The following is a 20,406-nucleotide window of genomic DNA, read 5'->3' as shown; positions in this document are numbered from 1 at the left end:
CTCTTAGGCCCTGACATTGTTTTATTTAGCATCATAATATGTTAAGACTAGAAGGAACTTTGGGGATCATTAGTCTAAGTCCTGCAATTCATAGAAATAGAAAACAGGTTAAGTGACTTCAACAAAGCCACAGAGGTAATTCACATAAGAGTTAAGATTAGAACTCTTAACTCTTATAACACTGTGCTTTCCACTATATTTTGTGGGCCTATGAACCAGTGAATGGCCTATGGGGCACCCACTAATGTGCATCCTAGTCATAAACGAAGAAGACCAAGGTTAATAACAATCAACTTTTAATGAGTAAGGCACGAAGGGCTGACATACTTTTGGAAAGTCTCAGGTGATCTCTTCGTAGGCAAAGGACAGTGGTCTTCACGGCCAAGGCTAAGAAAAGGAGACTTGGAAAGTAGGGATCCGTCAGTCTTTGTCTAGCATTGGTCAAGAGGAAAGGATGCTACCTGGTCACAAGAATATTTCATTCTTCTTTGCAGGAGACTTTTTGTAGTTAGCAAAGATGACCCAGGTATCTCAACTTAGTGACATTATCCCTCAAAATTATTCAACTCTTTTTAATGTGATATATAGATATGTGTATGTAGGTATACATCTATATATACATATGCATTTATATAACTTGAGTCTAACTATCCTTCCACCTTTCCCATATTCAGTTTTTATATAAAGAGTATTTTGAAACCCAAGGAGATTAAATCAAAGTTATCCTTAATGACCAATCTATGATCATTAAGAAAAGTATTTCAAAAGTGAAAAGCCAAGATATCAATAAAGTCCAGCAGGGCAGGAAGAGTCAAGGCCAGCAAGTGTCCTCAGTTATTAATGAACATGCGTGAAGTGGAATACTTTTAATGACCTTGAAACACAGGCTCACCTTTTCAACCCCAATCTATTTCTATTATTAGCATTATTACTATTATCTGTTAGCATCTACCGATGCTAAATTACTGAAGCCTGGACTAACACAATCTCCATGTGATTGAAGTTACAGGTGACCCAAAGTGCAATGAAGAGGTCATGGTGGGCACAGATTAAGCTGCAGCAGGTTACCCACAAAGCATGGTATGAGAGAAGTATTGTAAAAAAAAAAAACAAAAAAACAAAAAAAAAACAAATCAAAGCATTTTCAGAGAATTACATGGTTCAAAAAGGGGGAAGACCAGTAAGAATGTGTGTGTAAGGTTGGAGGTGGGGGGGAGGTGTAACCAAGAGATCCATGCTACCTGCAAGGGTTAATAAGATCTGAAGGAAGGCTTCCAGCATTCTGGACAGATCTCTTGTGTAACATTTCCAAGAAGATATGGACAAGCATTGAAAAGAAAGAGGAAACCATGGCTGAGTAGGAATCTGCACTCCTGAAATCAGTGAGGCTATAGAACAATTAAAATATCAAAGCATGAAGTAGAAAGGTTAGCTTAATATCTATATACAAGAAGTCTTCCTGGCACCAGGGCATAAGACCAAATGGGTTTCCATGAGTATTCTTGCACCCATCTTCCCTAATCTTCATCTGCGCCTGCCCATGCCACACCCACTCCTGAGGCAGCTTCTGTACTAAACCAGGACATGCGCCATGCAAAAGGGTCTCATAAGTTCAACCTGGATATACTCTTGGCCATGCTGCCATTTTTCATTATAGACGTAACCTTCTCCGTATCTGTGACTCTTTCCAAATTTGTGACTACTACTCTGATGGCCCTCGGGGTCTTAAAAACACTAGGGAAGGCATGGCACCCAATGACAGGTTTACTCCCGTTATCCACTGGATGGCTTTATCCTAGAATGACTGGAAATTATCTTGGAAACAACACCAAGGGAACCATGCTGATCTAAACAGCTTCTTTTGTCTGAGTACCTCATAATTCTGTCTTCCAGGAAAAACGATGGTGGCATTTGAGGCATTAAAGAATGGAAATCCTCACTGCCTAACTCTTCTGGCAAATGTCTACAGCTCTGCTCTTGGCACATCTTTCCTGAGTCTTACTCTACCACTGCAAAATGAAATACTTCTGTAGCCTATTTAATCCCCAATGACGAGAATAGGGCTGCTATTTTTTCTTCAAGGGCATTAATAGTAGTAATTTAGACTGAAATCTTTTCCATGTATTCAAAGTGCCTTCATAATAAGCTATGGGAGGTAGGAGAAGCAAACATTGTTATCAACATTCTGCAGGCTGGAAAAACAAATCAGAGACAGGCTATAGCGAACTTGCCCAAGGTCACACACACAGTCAGTCATTTATCTGAGACTCCTAGTCTAACCTTGGGGCAGTTAGATGGCTTAGCAGACAGAGCACCAGGCCTGGAGTCAGGAAGACTCATCCTCCTAAGTTCAAATCCAGCCTCAGACACTTATTAGCTGTGTGATTCTGGGCAAGTCACGAAAGCCTGTTTGCCTCCATTTTCTTATCTGCAAAATGAGCTAGAGAAGGAAATGGCAAATGACTTCAGTATCTCTGCCAAGAAAACCCCAAATGGGGTCATGAAGAGTTAGACACAATTGAACAAGTCTAACCTTTTCTTTTCTACACTACTTCCACATAATAATAATAGCACCTATGTATAGGGTTTTTAAGGGCTGCACATTGTTCATAGAAACTTTGTGAGGTGGGAAGTACAAGTATTAACAGATGAGCTACTAGATACCAATCATTTATCAACCTTAAACCCCGTGCAGATCTGTGCTACTGCTATTATTTCCATTACACAGATGAAGAAAATGGGGGCTGTGAGAGATAAAGCAGTTTCCCCAACTCTCTGAAGCAAAGTCAGAAGAACCCAGATCTCCAGAGTCCCACGCTGCTGGACTTGTGGTCACAGAATCACGAATCTACAACTAAAAAGGAACTTCGAGGCCACCGAGTCCCCCACACATGCACACTCATTTTTTATGGATGTAGAAACTGAGGCCCAAGGAGATTAACTGACTTTCCCCAAGTTCACAGAGGTAGTAACAACACAGGCAATATGTCCCCATGTCCTCTAATACTTTCCATCAGATGGCGTTCAAATTGCAATTTAGAGCCCTATGATCAGGAGCCAATCGTAACATCTTAGAGCATGGAAATAAGAAAATTTTTCAGCATAGGACTGCAGTGAGGCTCAAATGAGAGAACAGCTATAAGTCAGTAAATTTTAAAACATTTTAAATATGTAGAAATAAATAAAAATAAAATATATTTTAAATATAATAATGATGATGAGGCTATGTTATTGATAAGTCATTTCAGTTGTATCTGGCTCTTTGTGACCCTATTTGGAGTTTTCTTGGCTAAGATACTGGACTGGACTGCCATTTCCTTCTCCAGCTCATTTTACAGATGAGGAAATTGAGGCACACAGGGTTAAGTGATATGGCCAGGGTCATACAGCTAGTAAGTGTCTGAAGCCAGATTTGAATTCAGGTTCTCTTGACTCCAGGCCTAGAACTGTGTCCAAATGTGCCACCTGGCTAATGAAAATAGCTGGCAATTATATAACACTTTATGTGCAAAGCACAGAACATATGCTATCTCATTCAGTCTTCACCTTTGAGGAAAGTGCTATTATTATCCCAATTTTACAGGTGAAGGGACTGAGGCTAAGAGAAATTATATAACTGACCCAGAGAAACAAGGAGCTAGTCAAGCACCTGTGGTAAGATTCAGTCTTGGGGTTTCTTAACTTTCAGTGCAGCGCTCTATCCACTAAGCTGTAATGATTGTTCTGCATCATGTCCTGTCTTCCAATGGCTCAGAACGTAAAGCAGTAAGACCAACAGCTAGTTACTTAGCCCTCTTTCCCTCCGAATCTAACCTAGTTCTGATCAAGCCCAAATGATACCAACCTAGACCAGAGAAGGCCTAACTCTAGCCAGACAATCAACCCCATTTTAAATGCTACCAGAATAATCTCCAAGATTAAAGTAGAATTTCAAGGCTGCTGTGAACAAAACAGCTACAGTTGAATAGAATATTCTGACATTCCAATCTCTATGTATATATATCTCTATGTATAATATAGAGATAATAATGATACCAGATTCACAGAGTCCTTTAAAGGTCTTCTTTAGGAACATTGCCTCACTCAATCACCTCCAGCTGAATTGTATCTCCTCAGCTTGCTGTGAAACAAACCCAAATCCAGTTATTTCTACAGACCAAGCTAGAGAGCTATCATTTTAGTTGTTGTATGGACTGGGGAATGATGCAATACCAACTAAGTTCCCAAGGGACCCTCTGATCCTGGAGCAGGCTCCCACTTCAGTTTCTCATCTGAAGCCAGATTGGATTCCAAGGGGACGATGAACAGGCTCATTGAATTCTATTTCACTTCTGACTCTGGCCCCATGCTGGATTGGTTTCCTGCACATCCACCCTCACCCCCACCCTCCACGCACTGCGCTGCACTCAATAAGATCCCAGCCCAGTAGGCTTTTGCAGCCTCTCATGCACCCTACAGCTGGGTAATCAGGCAGCTGGCAATCAGCCACTCTTGGCTCACTCAGCCTCTCAAGGTAAATGTCACTCTGCTCTTTACACAGAAGGCTAAAGTCAAGCCTTTACTCTTGTCCCTAAGAAAAATGAAAAAAACAGCTCGTTAATCCCAAGCTTTTAAAAAATTTTGCCATCATGAAAGTAGATTAACTAAAAATCAGTTCTTATTCCTCTCAAACCATCAAGCAAAAGCATAGTTCAATATCTGGAAGAAGGAACAAAGACTTCCTAATTTCCATTTCCCTTGAAATGTACATCATGCTTCCTGAATGCTTATTAGCTATATCCAGGTAAAATTTTATTTCCCAAACAATACTGTGATAGTGTCTATAGTTGTTCGCTGAAATTAAACCATTCATAGGGTGGTCATCTAAAGGAATAAAGATTCTAAATGCCAAGTAGTAGAGAGCCGCCAGGCAGATTAAGTGCAGGACCTGGAGTCAGGAGGACCTGAGTTCAAATGTGGCCTCAGACACTTACTAGCTGCATGATCCTGGGCAAGTTGTTTCACCTGTTTGCCTCAGTTTTCTCATCTGTCAAACGAGCTGGAGAAGGAAATGACAAACCATTCCAGTATCTCTGCCAAAAAAAGTCAGGGAGATTTAACAACAGCTCCCATGTCTCCTTTGAGTTTTTTTCCCCCTCTGATATACGTTTCTAATTCCTTCAACCAGTCTTCATATGGCCTGGACTCAAGGCCCGTACTTGGTCCTGATTGCACTACTCTGAATGCTTTCAATTGCCTTTACGACCTTCCTCAACCGTGGCAGCAGCCAAGAAGGATCACAGTTTTTCAGCTGTGTCTGACAATGGCAAAACACAGAAGAATTTTCATTTCTTTGTTCCTGAAAGCTTTGTTATTGTTCAGTCCTTTTCTAGTTGTGTCTGACTCTTAGCAACCCCATTTGGGGTTTTCTTGGCAAAGATACTGAAGTGGTTTGCCATTTCCTTCTCCAGTTCATTTTGCAGATGAGGAAACTGAGGCAAACAGGGTGAAGTGACTTGCCCAGGGTCACAGAGCTAGCAAGTGTCTGAGACCGAATGCAGGAAGATGAGTTTTCCTGGCACTCTATCCTCTGAACTACCTAGCTGCCCTTTAAATGAGAACCTACAAAGAATATAGCACCAATATCCATCCAAAGGTTAAAAAAGGACACAACGTTAACTTTGTCACAAAAACAAAAGATACAGCACTCACACACCCTATTAATAACGAAAGTAAATAAAGGGCCCAACAATTTTAAAGGGACTCTCTAGGATCAGAACAGAATTCATTAACATACTACAATTCCCAGGGGAACTAGACTGGACAAATGAACCAAAATCTAAATCTGGGTCAAATTTGCAACATCTGGGAATTATTTCCCTTTTGTGGCCTTTAATGTTTCAGAAATTGGATGAAGTTTACAATTCCACTTATCGGAGCAGGTTACAGACAGTGATTGCTACAGCAACTAACAAGGTATTCCTCATCAATCAGTCAACAAGCAGTTTATTAAGTGCCTACTATGTGACTGACAGAGTGGATAGAGTGCTAGACCTGGAGTCAGGAATACTCATCTTCCTGAGTTCAACTCTGGCATCAGACACTTACTAGCTGTGTGACCCTGGGCAAGTTACTTAACTCTGTTTGCCTCAGCTTCTACATCTGTAAAATGAGCTGGAGAAGGAAATGGCGAACCACTCCAGGATCTTTGCAGAGAAAATCCCAAATGGGGTCACAAAGAGTCACATAAGACCAAAACAACTGAACAAAATGTGATTGGCACTCTGCTTACTGGGTTCTAGGTATACAAACACAAAAAAAGAAAATCTCCCCTTCCCTCAAAGAGCCTACAAACCAGGTGGAATTCATGAATTAATCAACTTGTATTTACAACTTTGGATAAAACTCTGCTAATTAAATGGATCAAGATTAAACGCAGATTTAATTAAATGCCAGGCAGGAATCACATTAAGTGAAAATTGAATGGGAAAGATTACCGGAAATTCAAAGTAGTCACCAAAGGTCATCCTTCTCACTAAAGGTCACTCTCCACTCTGTTTCAAGGAACAGAAGAAAAGAGAGGCAGACTTTGGCCTTCTCATTGTGAATCTTTGCTTCTGACTTTCCTCCTGTCCCTCATCTCCATGAAACCAAGGGAATACAAGAGCATTAGCTGCACACTTTGTGCTACTTTACATCAAGTCTTTGAGGAAGAGTCTTTCCTAATGGCCTTGATGACCTGATCTGCTTCTGTTCTTTCTCTCTCCAGAAATTCCCTCCTTTAATGTTCATTTTTTACATCATTTCTTTGTTGTTGTCATTGAGTTGTTTCAGTTGTGCCCAACTCTCCATGAATCCTTTCGGCATCTTCTTGGCAGAGATGCTGGAGGGGTTTGCCATTTTACAGACGAAAAACTGAGGCCAACAGAGTAACCATGCCCAGGGTCACATGACTAGTAACTCTCCGAGGCCAGGTTTGAATTCTGAAAGATGAGTCTTCCTAACCCCAGGCCTGGCACTCTATACACTGGGCCACCTAACTGCCCATCATCCGTTACCAACCCTTTTTTCCTCTGCAGGAATTACAGATCATACTCAGTTCAGCCCAGTGGGTCATAAATCATGGATTTAGAATGGGAGGGGACTTTCAGAGGTCATTTATTTTACAGATGAGGAAACTGAGTCCTAGAGAGGTTAAGTGAATTGTTCCAGATCCCATAGTTACTAAGTGTTAGAGCCAGGATTCAGATCCAGTATCCTCTGATTTCAAATCTTAGCAAGTCTGTTTTTATGTTGTCCAACGACCAGTCTGTCACCTGGCTCATGCTCAAAATCTTCCCTGTGTAGTATACACTAGAAACAAATCCATCAAACATAAGTGTATTTTCGCAGTACTTCCACTGCCTACAAACTGTCTTCTGCTTTCATAGGAAGATGGGCTTTGTATATAATCACCCTATTTTTTTCCATAGTTCATTTCCTATCTGCTAGCAAGTACAATGCCAAAAATATTTTAAAAGCTTTCCACTCTGAAACATGCTTTGACAAAGGAATTAAACCTAAACACAGCCATGAAAAGCAGGGAAAAAATATGGAGATTCAGATGGGAAAAAAAAGAGAGAGGGGGAGAAACATTTGTTTAAATAAACTTTGAGTGTGGTTTAACTCAAACTGGGTCTTTATGAATTAAACTAAAGCCAGTGAGTATAACCACGCTGATGAGAATATAAAACATGATAAAAAGCAAGTCAGCTAGTCATCATTACAACAAATGCATCCCAAATACTGAGTTAAAACTTCTCTCCCAAATTCTCCTTCCACCCCAAATGTTCACAAGGACTATTTGTGCTTGACCTGTGAGACAGCCTTCCAAGCTCATACTGGTCTGAACAGCCACAGTCAGACACACTGGACGTTGACCCAACAAGGACGTCGGTTTGGTCCTCTTTGATTACAAAGGACAACCACTCATCACAATAGTCACATGTGCCAGAAAAATCTTCCATTAAACCTATAGGAATGGGCACAGCTCTAGGAAAACTGCAAACTAAAATTTTACAGTCAAGTGGATCAAGTCTCTGCCCTTCATTCAACAAACATTTATTTAGCATCTACAGTGTTCAAGGTGCTCTCTGACTTTCATGGAACCTATGGCAAAAATGTCACAAATGGGGGAAGTTAGCACACGACAGATAGAGCACCAACCCTGAAGTTAGGAGGACCTGAGTTCAAATCCAGCCTCATAAACTTGATACTTACTAGCTATGTGACCTTGGGCAAGTCACTTAAACCCAATTGCTTCACACCCCACCGTTACAAATTTGTCCTGAATGCTGAATGCGTAAATCACATTCCACAAACACCGCTTTCCTTCCCTTACAAAAATGAGAATTTCTAATAGTATTTTTAAGAAACTTGTCTAATTTTTCTTAGAAACTAATAGCTTTGCAAAATGAGGTAATGGGAGCTGAAATAGCTATGAAGTTGTGTTCATGGCTTGGATGATTAGAGATTGCAAAAGCTACAAAATGCACAAGAGAAAATGGGTATGCTGTCCTGAAGTATCAGCACACAACTGTGTGTCTTATATTTCTAGAGCATCTTGTTGTGGTTGCTTTACTTCACTCCCATGTGGCCAGCCGTTTGCTAATTCTGTAGCATGCCATCTGTTTTCTGCTAAAAGGTCTTCAAGTTCTTCTCATTCTCTCCTCTGTGTCCCACAGAACTCAATTCATAATAGCCACAGATCTGATTCATTTGGATGCATGTAACAGAGCTGCCTTTTCATTTTTATTTGGCAAATGCTTTAATGGGATTAGCAAATTGTGCTATTATGAGATAATTATGGAGACACAGGCTTTTTTTTGTATTAGCAATTTTTCTGATGTTTAATAGCAGTAGAAACAATTTCCCTGTACAACAGGAAAGTGCTTAGGATTGGCCCTACAACCACCATTTATCCAAATGCAACCTGTACTTCCAGACTTCCCTGAGAAATAATTACTCATAGTTAATAATAGGAGCTCATACTTCTATAGGCTTTATGGTTTGCAAAATATTTGCCTAACAACAATCTTGGGAGGTAAGGAGCCAAAATATTCTTATCCCCATTTTATGGATGAGGAAACAGATTCTGAGAGGTCAAGTGACTTTTCAACTTATAATTACTGGAGTTGGGACTCAAGTCGGTCTCTTGGCTCTGCGCCCAATGCTTCTTCCATGAAAACATGCACTGGGTTCCGGGGTAGGAGCCGAGGGAGGGAACACTATACTAACAGTTGGTAAGCAAACATGCCTGGAATGAATATGGGCAAGGATTTCTTTTAGTCCTCAGGCCTCCAAGACTACCTTTTTGTTAACTCAAATTTTTGTTAACTTCAATTAACTTTGTTAATTGCGTTGCTTCTCATCCCTTCAAGTAAAGATATTCCCATCTGTCCATGCAGTGATACTTAAAGTCATCACCAAGAATTTCTCCTGCTGCAGATACCAGCTCAGTTTCTGCTGGATTTTATGGCACTGACCAATCATGATTCTGCCTTCTGCCAGTCCATTCCTGCTCCCCACCCCTAAACAAATGTACATTACACACACTCACTAATTTCCATCTGTTCATATTCTGGAACTAACTTTACTTTACTTTAAGGTGGAACCACACAGAAAAAGAACTTCTGTTCTGAATTATATAGGATATTTTTTTAAAAGATTAATTACCGTTGTTACAACAATCCTTGCTGCCTCGGAGAAGAGAAGGTACCTGATGCCCAGGATCAGTAGCTCTCCATAGTTCATGAGAAACATCAGAATGATAAGAAATGTCCATCTTGAGGTCTGTCTGGTTCTCACTAGTCCTTGTTAAATCAGAATTTGAGATATTTAAGGGGTATACAATATCCTGATGTGCCTCAGTTGAGTTTGATTTGTGGACAGCGTTGAGTGACATATGTACTAACGCTTCATTTACAAAGAACGAATTCTCATGGTAGAGGCTGTCTGATCGATTAAGGTCTGTCACCTGTGCAAGAAATTACAAGAGAAAAATGTCAGTTTCTTTAGTAGTTCACTTTTAGCATTGTTCACAAGACAGTCCCGAAGAACAAAATTTATTAAATTAGTTCACATAAGAGGGGGAGGAGTGTAATAACCCCTAATCTCGTCCCCCTCTTCTCTTTTGCCATGGACCTAGAACTAAATACATTAATTTGATTGGCATAATGTATCCTGAAACAACAATTAAATTGTATTTCCACTATATTTGGATCAAAGGAATAGAAAAAACATCCATTTTTGGCCAAATAATAAAAAGAAAAATCTAACCATGATTATGAGAGCATTTATACATTATACATTTATACATTATGCATTATAAAGAAGATACTTTATGATTCAATAGAACAGTTAAATGCAACAGAAACCATCTCTGATAAACTTGTGTTCAAACTTTGCAATTTAGTGTGGGGACTGTACCAAAAATGAGATTTGGTATAAGAAATTACAGAAAAATATTAAATTTTCCATGCATCCTTAGAGAAGAAAATGCAGTGGAAAGCTCCTAAGAGATTTTTTTTTTACCACCAATAGTCATTTACATCTCAATTAAATAAATCTCCACTGTTGTTAGTTCAATTATTTTGTGCTTATAAATATCAGATTAGCACAGAGAGAAACATCTTCACAATCATGGAAAGCAGAGGTATAAAACCTACCTCCAGCAGGCTACAACATTCCTGAATGCAGCCTGAACCAGAATAAAATCTAATTGGGAAATATTTAACAAAGAAATAAGAACATCATAAAACATAATGTTAATATTAGATTTTTTAGTCAATATTAACCCAAAGGGATCCTTACGAATGATGAGCGGTCCTGTCTCTACTTGAATTTAACACCACTCAAAGAAGGAAAGCAACACCAAGAGACTGGGACAACTCATCAATGCAGTGACCAATGATCATTTCAAGAGCACCGATCATTTTCAGTACATGAATACTCCCTGACTCTCAGGACAGAAACAGTGGAATACGGAAGCAGAACAAGACATACATTCTCAGTCATGGCCCATGTGCTCTTCTGTTTTGCTTCACTTTATTTATTTATTACAAGAGAGTACAGTCATTGAGAAATGACAGTGATATAAAAAAAGAACATTAATAAAATATTTATAAAGGAGGTAACTTTTAATAAAAATAATGAAATCCACTCTACTCTCTAAATAAGATCTATTGTGAATATTTATTTTTGGTCCAGACCTATTTGACTTTATTGGTGCAGGGAACTACCATTGTAGACATTCCTTCCATTATACAGATCAGCAACTCATCTGTAACTTCAAATCTCTCAGAGTTTCTGGAGCACTGCAAGATGAAGTGAATTCTTCATCATCACACAGCCAGTGTATGTCAGAGGTTGGATGCACACGCAGGTCTTCCTGGTGCCAAAGCTGGCCTTCTAACCACTGCTATCCCCAACTAATTGCCCAAGCCAACAAAATAGAACAAAAACATGGCCTTATGGGTCTCTGAATGATCCCATAAGAAGGTTCTTTAAATTACAGAATACCAAGACCTTCACAAATAAAAATTTAGCATGGGAGGACTCCTTTGGCTATCTGATGAAACCTGTGGCCCCTTCATGAAATAGTATTTTTAAATGCATAAAGTAAAATGCAAAGGATTACAAAAGAAACAAATTATGTTGAAATACATTAGCAAAATATTTTTTTAAAATTTTTACAGACCCCACATTAGGGGCTCCTGGTCTAGAGCAGAGGTATAAATGGACTACTTTAAAATGCAATTAGAAAAAATTTAAGAAAAATGAATTGAAATGTAATAGACCATGGATAAAATGCTAATACACAGTTTTCTAAGTCAATGTGTAGCTTCAGGGATCCTTCTGTCCTATTTACTGCCTCCTCCACCCTCCTTCCTTTTCAAGTTTGACACTACTGGTCTAGAAGATAAATGCTTCTTTGTCAACCTGTTTTCCTTCCTGTAGGCAAAAATCCTCAAAAGGATCTAAAAAAAATGTGAGCCTGATTCCCATTTTTCATTGTCACAGAGAGATGTATAAAGATTTGTGAAGCTGAATGTATTATATATAATTACATTATACATAAACATAGCCATAGATGCATATCTAGTTTTCATCTCCATTTCTTTATCTCTATCCCCAAGAAACCTGCGTTCGAATCCTACCTCTGACATACCCTGTGTGGCCACAGGAAAGTCACTTCTCAATGCTCCAGGTGATCCAATGCTTAGTTAGTTAAGTAAGACTAGAAATTTCAGAGCAGGCATCCATATCTGCATTAGTAGAAATAGTTTCACATACCAGAAGCTCCCTATGTTGATGAAATGACACATTTAGTAAAATTATAGATGAGGTAGGAAGAGAAGGAAGGAGAGAAGAAGATGGAGGAAGGGAGAAAAGGAGAGACAGAGAGACAGAGATGTATTAGAGTGATTTAGTAGATTTATTATCTGTCTAGTTGTAGGGATGGATAGATGGAAGGAGAGAGAGATGGTACAGAGATGGACATATGGACAGACAGATGTACAGCAGATAAATAGATATAGATGGATAGAGAGACAGATGGACAGATAGACCGAAAGATAGATAGGTATGGATAGATGGATGGATAAATGGATGATGGAGACTGACGGACAGATGGATGTATCGATAGATAAATAGATATACAGACAGATAAGTAGATAAATATAGATGGATGGATAATTGGATAGATAAATAGACAGACAGACAGATAGACAGATGAAAGAGATAGACATACAGATGGATGGATAGACAGATGTACAGACAAATAGGTAAATAGAGATGGATAAATGGATGAATAGCTGGAGAGATGGACAGATAGACAGATAATCCCTAAGACTTCTTCTAGTTACAAATAAACTTGAACATGGCACCTGAACTATTACCCAAGAGTTAAAAGAGTGATTCTTCAGAAATAACCCTAGAGTGGCCCTAGAACCACCATGATATCTTGTGAATGGGACCCCCAAATTAAGAAACCTCTCCAACTACCCATCGGAGGGCATGTGCTGCCCCCCCCCCCCCCCCATAGCTGTACCTCATTGCTTCCTGGAGAAAAGGCTGCAGGGAGACTCCTCTGCCGACTATGCTTCCAGTGACACAGGAGACTCTGCTGGATCCTGACCTTCTCCCTCTCCCTCTCCACCAACCTCTGGCCTTCCCTCAGCCGCTCCAGGTTTTGCTGATACTCTTGGAGCTGATGGTCCAGTTCCCCCCGACTGCGGCTGAGCAGCTCCTCCTGACTTTGGCATTCCTTCTCCCGCTCTTGCAGCCATTTCTCCTTTGCCTCCTGCTCCCGCTGCCTCTGGTCACACTTGCGGTACCAACGCTGCTGCTCCTGATGAAACTGATGCTGTAGCTTGTGGATGTTGGCCAGCTCCTCCCGCTGTTTCTCCAAGTGGCGGGACTTTTCTTGCTCCTGGAGCAGCCCAACCCGGAGAGACAGACCATGGGGTATTCTCTCATGCTCCTGGAGAATTAGCTTATGGAGTTCTATGTGACTGTCTTGGATAGTCAGGGCAGCCTGATTCAGGGGAAAAGCAAAACCAGGAAGAATTCCACATCATTAAAGCTCTGAGCACTGCTCTACCCTCTCACTACAAATCAATCAGCAAGTATTTATTAAGCACCTACTGTGTGCCCAGGGATACAAATACCAAAAAAATGAAATAATCCTTATTCTCAGACACAGAAACAGACTTCAGGGCCACTAATGCTCTACTGCCTCCTACTGTTCTGACTTTTCTTAATAAGTTCACTTTATCCAAGTCTCAGTCCTAGATCAGGCTTCTTAACCTTTGTACCATGGACCCCTTTGGCAGTATGATGAGGCCTAGGGGCCACTTCTTCGAACAATGTTTTCAAATGTGTAAAATACATGGTATCACAAAGAAAACTAATCATGCTGAAATACAGCTATCCAAACATTTTCTTTTAAAAAATTAAGTTCATAAACCCCAGGTTAAAAACTTCTATCTAGACAATTTCTAAGACCTCTTTCACTTCTATTTTATTAATCAATCAATCAGCAGGCATTTATTAAGCCCAGAGAAGCAAGAGAGTTTAATATTTCAAGCTGACTCTTCAATTTCTTTTCTAAAGATCTGGTTGGGGATTTTTATGGAGGAACATTAGCGGGAAAGCATCCCATATGTCAGAAATGTATTTGCTATTGCACCTTTGACCATATTTAAATAAATCCATCAAGCAGGAATTGACTACATGAAATCACAAGACTAAATGGTATAAACCTAGTTGTACTCTCCTCCTAAACCCTAAATGGAGCCTGTCTTTAGCTATACTGGCTCCATAAGGGAGCCTTTTGGAATTCACCGATAAATAATATCTTGCTAAACTACAAGGACTCTTCTGAGACTGGGAGTTAGGACTACTTCCCATGGTTATGTTAACGGTCTCAGCTACTAAATTTGCAGCTCTTACTCAGCACCATAGCTGGAAAGCCATGTATAAAGCATTGAGCAGCAATTACTTAATTGATTGCTTTATAGGAGGCTGGGATGATCAAGGACAAATAGACAACTTACAAATCCATCGGACATTGCTAACTAGATTTAAAAATCATTTTATGTTACAGTATCTGACTTTGGAAAGTTTGGCAGAATTCTCCCCCCCCCCCCCCAAAAAAAAAAACTGCCAAGATTTTGAAGGATTTCGCAGAACCAGAAAATCTCAGTGAATGCCCATGGCAGCTTTTAATTTTAAAAGCTCCCATTTAAAAAGTGTGAAAGATTAGGAAAAGGATAAACCCAAAATGAATACATGCTGGGTCTACACATATATTTGCATCTGGATATGACATTATTGTTATCTTGGGGCCAAATTCATTTTTCTCCACACCTCTTGGAACACTTTTTTAAACCATCCACATAGCAGATGCTAGGAATATGGAGATTTGACTGAGTGAAGCCCATGTGTGGGCAACTTAGTTTTTTCATTTTGAAAAACTAAAGAACTTTGGGTCATATTTAAAACTAATACCATTCAACAGTTGCCTCTTAGATGAGTAATAATTCATAACACAATAACTAGGAATGTTTGCACCTGGACCAAGAGGAAAGAAAAGTGCCCTTAGGTAGAGAAGGAAATAGACTGTAGGAAACCTTCACTGGTGGAGAAAATTGGAGACCCCAGGAAACCAGTGCGTGAAAGACAGAACATGAGAGACAGTGTGGAGAGGTGCTCATCTGGTACCTTCCAAACCAATCCACCAAGCATTTATTAAGTGCTTACTAGGTGCCAGACAATGTGGTATAGGTCTTGAGACTACAAAGACAAAACAAAATAGTCCCTTTCTTCGAGAACCTTAAATTGTATGGAAAATGCAATATGTTAATGAATAAACAGCATATACATGATAATTTGAGGAAGGAAAAGGGGGAGGAAGGGGCAGGAAAGATTTCCAGAAGTGTCACATGAGTTGGCCTTGAGGAAGACTAGACACTCTTAGAGGCTGTAGGGAAGAGGAGTATTTTCCTATCGTGGGGACAGCCTATGCGAAAGCATGGAGATAGGAGATGAAATGTTGTGTTCAGAGAACAGCAAGTTGGTCAATTTGGTCAGAATGTAGAATGAATAAAGGGGAGCTATGTGAAATAAGTTTGGAAAGGAGGGCTGGAGCCAGCTGAGAAGGACTTTAAATACCAAACTAACAAGTTTGCATTTTGTTATAGAGACATTAAGGAGTACCTGGAATTTCTTGAAGGCTTTTGAAGTGACATGGTCAGACTTGTGCTTTAAGAAAATTATTTTGATATTTATGCGAAGGATGAATTAGAAAGAAGAGATAAGGGCAAGCTGGAAGCCTGGTGTGGAGGCTATTGTAATAGTTGAGGCTGGTGATGTCAAACTTACCTCTACATTGTTCATAAGGATCTCTGTCACTGGGTATTGACTTAGAACACCACAAATTAACATTATCTATATTCTATTGTATTTTTATTCAATTTGTTAAATACCATCCAATTGCATTTAATCTGTTGTCTAGTGTTTGATACCTCTGGGGTAGGAAACTGGTGATAAGTACCAGATGTTGCCCATGTGAGCAGAGAGAAGGGGGTGGTTACGAAAAATGTTATAGAGGTAAAAAACAAAAACAAATCTAAGTTAGTGGAGGAAAAAGAGTCAAAAATGACTCCAAGGTTACAAGCCAGAGTAATTATTAGGTTAATGATGTCCTGAAGTGGAATAGAGAGGAAACATGATTTTTCAATGGGTAAACTACCACATTCTCCTTTGGACATGCAGAGTTTGAGATACCTAAGGAATGTCTAGATGGGGATGAACATCATAAAGTGAGTGCAGGGGAGACTATGTAGAAAGACTAGGGCTGGATAGATAGATATGGAAATCATCTTTAAAAATGCTAATAAATATGAGAGCTGATGAGATCAACAAAAGAATGAGAGTGGAAAAACAAGAAATAAGGAACCAGGAGGACGGAATCTTGGGGGATGTTCATCAAAGAAAACTGAGAAAGAACCATTGCACAAGTCTGAAGAGAAGGAGCTGATAGAAATGTGATGAAAGCTAAGAGAAAAGAGAATACAGAGGAAGAGAGGGTGGGCAGCAATGTTAAGAGCTTCAGAGAAATCAAGAAGGACCAGGACTGAGAAAAGGCAACCTGTTTTAGTGAAGAGATCCTTGATAACATCCGAAAGAACATTTTTAGTCAAATGGTGAATTGTAAACCAAATTACAGGGGATTAAGACGTAAGTAGAAGAAGAAGGGGTGGCAAGGAATATCCCTAGGAATCTGGGTTTGTAAAAAGTGGTGAAACTATGTAGGATTGCCAACCATCTCAGGGAGTAGGGAGGGGAGAGAGGGACAAAACTTTTTAAAAAGTTTAAAAAATTGTTTTAACATGTAATTGAGGGAAAAAAATAAAATATAATTTAAAAACATACGCAGGGTGTCCCAAAAGTCTTCATGCAGCCTTAAGTTATTAAAGCTTAAACAATTTTAATAGCTTAAAACCTTTCTCCTATATTGGCCATCTTAAAACACTCCATGCATGACCTAGCTAGCACACAGTTAACAAGAATAATTAATCAGAAAGTTATCATCTATAGGGTGTCCCTAATAGCTTAAAGCTGCTCTAAGACTTTTGGGACACCCTGTAGATGCTAGATTTCTAATCAATTGTTTTTGTTAAGTCCATGCTAGTTAGGTCCTGTGTGGAGTGCCTGGTGTTGGATAGCCAACACTGGGGAAATGGAGAAAAGGTCCAGGAGCATTCTTCACCCACCCACTTCTTTTATATCCACCATTCCTACTCCTTTTCAGAAGTAGGCATCATCCTAGGCACACTTCTCCTCCCTCTTCACACGGATGTAGGGTACGTCTTGGATACAGGAAGGGGATAAAAAGAGAGGGAACCACCTTCAAGAGGCAAAAGTTGACATTTGTGAGACTCGGAGACTGTATGACAGCCCAACCCAACTGAAGTCAAGTGCATAAGGCCAATGCCTGATTGGGCTTACCACCCAGTGAGTAAGTGAGTGAGTGAATGTGTGTGTGTGTCTGTGTGTGTGTGCCTGTGTGTATGTGTGTGTGTGTCTGTGTGTGTATGTATGTGTATTTGTGTGTATGTGTGTGTACATGTATGTGTGCCTGTGTGTCTGTGTGTGTGTCTGTGTCTGTGTGTATGTATGTGTGTTTGTGTGTATGTGCGTGTGTGTGTTGAGAGAGAGAGATGAAGGTGGCAGGAAAAAATGGAGGAAAGGGCACTGACTCTCCTGAAGTGAAAGGCAGTAGGACATTATAGTAAAAGTACCCCATGACTATAAGAGTCTCTCAGCTACTGCTGTGCAGACGCGTGGGTATCTGGGGTGTTGAATCTAGGTCCTCGAGTGCTTTTGAGCTTTAAAGGTTGGGGGCTATTTGCCTCCTTCCTAGCACAGACTTGTGCAGGAGGTGCCCATGAGTGTTAATGCTGTGGGAAGCAGCAATGGTTGGTCAATTTTCTGAACCCTGGACAAAAGATTTGTAAGGAATGATTGCCCATGAGGAACAATTTGGGAGTCCTCCCTCTCCTTCTCCACCCAGTGCCAGTTCCAATTTAGTATGTCTAAATTCAGCCCTGGGCAGCCAGGTGCCACCATATGCAGAGTGCTGGGCTTGGAGTAAGAAAGGCTCATCTTCCAGATGAGCCTTCAAAACTAGCCTCAGCCACTTACTAGTTATATGACCCTGGACAAGTCACCTAACCCTGTTTCCCTCAATTTCCTCCTCTGTAAAATGAGCTGGAGAAGAAAAGGGCAAACTATTCCAGCATCTTTGCCAAGAAAACTTCAAAAGTGGTCATGAAGAGTCAGATACAACTGAAAACAACTAAATAACAAATTCAGCTCCATGTACATAGCACTATGCTAGCTACTGGAGATACAAATACAAAACTGGCATAATCCCTGCCTTTGAAGAGCCTGAATTCTAGTGAGGTGGGCAACAAAAGATGTGCACAGATAAATACATACCAGAGAGAGACAGCAGAGGGAGAGAAGGTGGGTCTGACTGAGTATTACTAAGCACTAGTTCATCATGCAATGCCTCATTCCATCAAGAACTAAGGAACAGTAATATTTAATTATGTTCCTATATGAACATCACCTTCTTTGTCTTAAGCCAAGTTGACAATTAGATGAAAGAGGGAAAGCTAGAAGGGAAGAATGAGCGAAGACCTGGGCCTCTTCTTTGGTTTTGCCACGGGCCAATCATCAAGTCTGATAATTTTGTGGAGTCAAACGTCAACCTAAAAGTTCCAAGGCCAGATATGCAAAAGAACATGAGCTTTCTAAAGATCCCGTGAAGTGAGATGCTCCACTAACTTGACTAGGACTTCCACCAAAGCATATTTAACAACAGTTGAAAAGGGGCAACCTGCTTTATGGATTTAGAACACAAACCTAAGTAACTTCCATTTTTTAGATGAGCTGTACCTTGTAGTTTGGGGCTTCTTGTCCTTCAGTAAAGTTTTAATTATTAAAGTCCAGGAATCATCAAATAAGGCAAATTACATGAAAATAAACATTCACAAGGTCTGCTAAAGGGATCATTACCTGGAGGCTATACAAGAGACGAGTTAGATTCTGGATGGCTTGTATAATCTGAAATATAAGATCAATAGTGTCAAGTTTTTTCAAAGATTAATTTAAAATTTTAAAGTTCAATTTACCCAAGTAAAAGATGTAATTGATCTATCTGTGGTAAAGGAAGCTCACCTCTGCCTGTGATGAACCTGGAAAATCTATGTATTCAGCCTACAATGAATAAAAATAGAAGATTTGTTGTCGTAAGTACAAATAACTACCACGCCTTGGAAACAGTACACTATTAAATTTTAAAACAATGTCTAACTCCCCCACCCTCTCTAAAAAACAAATAATTCATCTTTTTAGTGAAAATAATTTAGAAATTATCTTACATAACAAAAAATCATAGTAAACTCAATCACAATGCCAAAGGTCACCTGATACAAAACCAAATGGAAATCCGTCTCTAGCTACCTAGACTGCAACCCTGACTTTGATGTAACACTGCTTTCATGCTGCCTTGTGGCCTCTAAGACTAAGCTGGTCCTTAAAGTTTCTTGAAGGCCTTGCTGAGTATTCTGCTACTAGGGTAAGGCTGAGTCTACGCAAAAGCAAGGTTAGGCAAGCATAAAAGAAGGGGGAGGGGGTGTCCTATTCCAACCTGACTCTGTTTCTGAGATTGGGGACTCCAACAACTGATATCAAAGGAAGAAAGAAAGGAGTGACATTAGATGAGGGGTTACTCTGGGACAGTAGTGCTTTGCTACTTATAGGCCTACATAGCTCCAGAACCTGGATAGAAACTTAACTCTCAAAAGAAAACCCTGTGAAATGTGACCAGGTGGAGGAAAAGACTGTAGATCAGGGTTCCTTTGAGCCCAGGCTTCTAAGACTACAATGTCATCTCTGAGATCTCAAGTCTAGAGCATAAGTTCTTCAGCTGTAGTCTGTGGACCTCCCAAGGAGTCCATGGAGAGATTTCAAGTTTCTGTGAAGTTAGATGGAAGGAAAATGCATCTTTAATTTACTCATTTCTACCCCATATTTAGCATTTCCTTATTTTGGGAAGGGGTCTGTCCATAAACTTCACCAGACTGACAAAGGGATCCGTAGTACAAAACAGGTTAAGAACCTCTGGTTCTAGAGGTGGTTAGATGGGTTAGACGTAGACAGAGGGTAAATATCCCTAAGCATCTCTAAAATCTAGTCCATGATGACAGGCAAACCTTCAGCCTACCCCATTAGATGGTGAGCTTTTGGAGAGCAAAGACAGCACTTAGCATGGTGTCTAGCTCAAAATAGGCACTTAATAAATGTTTACTGACC

General features: G+C 39.9%; 1 protein-coding gene across 10 annotated transcripts in view; it reads right to left on the bottom strand.

The window, feature by feature from the left end:
* Window positions 1-20,406, bottom strand: part of ARHGEF28 (Rho guanine nucleotide exchange factor 28) — a 361,347-nt gene that overhangs the window by 28,086 nt on the left and 312,855 nt on the right. For all 10 annotated transcript variants that reach the window (XM_072606341.1, XM_072606340.1, XM_072606343.1 and 7 more), the window contains 4 exons: window positions 19,270-19,308; window positions 19,108-19,155; window positions 13,070-13,555; window positions 9,694-9,994 (listed from right to left, as the gene is read on the bottom strand). In XM_072606341.1, coding sequence (XP_072462442.1) covers window positions 9,694-9,994; window positions 13,070-13,555; window positions 19,108-19,155; window positions 19,270-19,308 — 874 coding nt within the window. The remainder of the gene's footprint in view (window positions 1-9,693; window positions 9,995-13,069; window positions 13,556-19,107; window positions 19,156-19,269; window positions 19,309-20,406) is intronic.

This window comes from Notamacropus eugenii, chromosome 4 (assembly GCF_028372415.1).
Source record: "Notamacropus eugenii isolate mMacEug1 chromosome 4, mMacEug1.pri_v2, whole genome shotgun sequence".
In the NCBI taxonomy this organism is placed as follows: domain Eukaryota; kingdom Metazoa; phylum Chordata; class Mammalia; order Diprotodontia; family Macropodidae; genus Notamacropus; species Notamacropus eugenii.
Note: the sequence above shows the minus strand (reverse complement) of the source record. Positions and strands in the feature narration are given on the sequence as shown.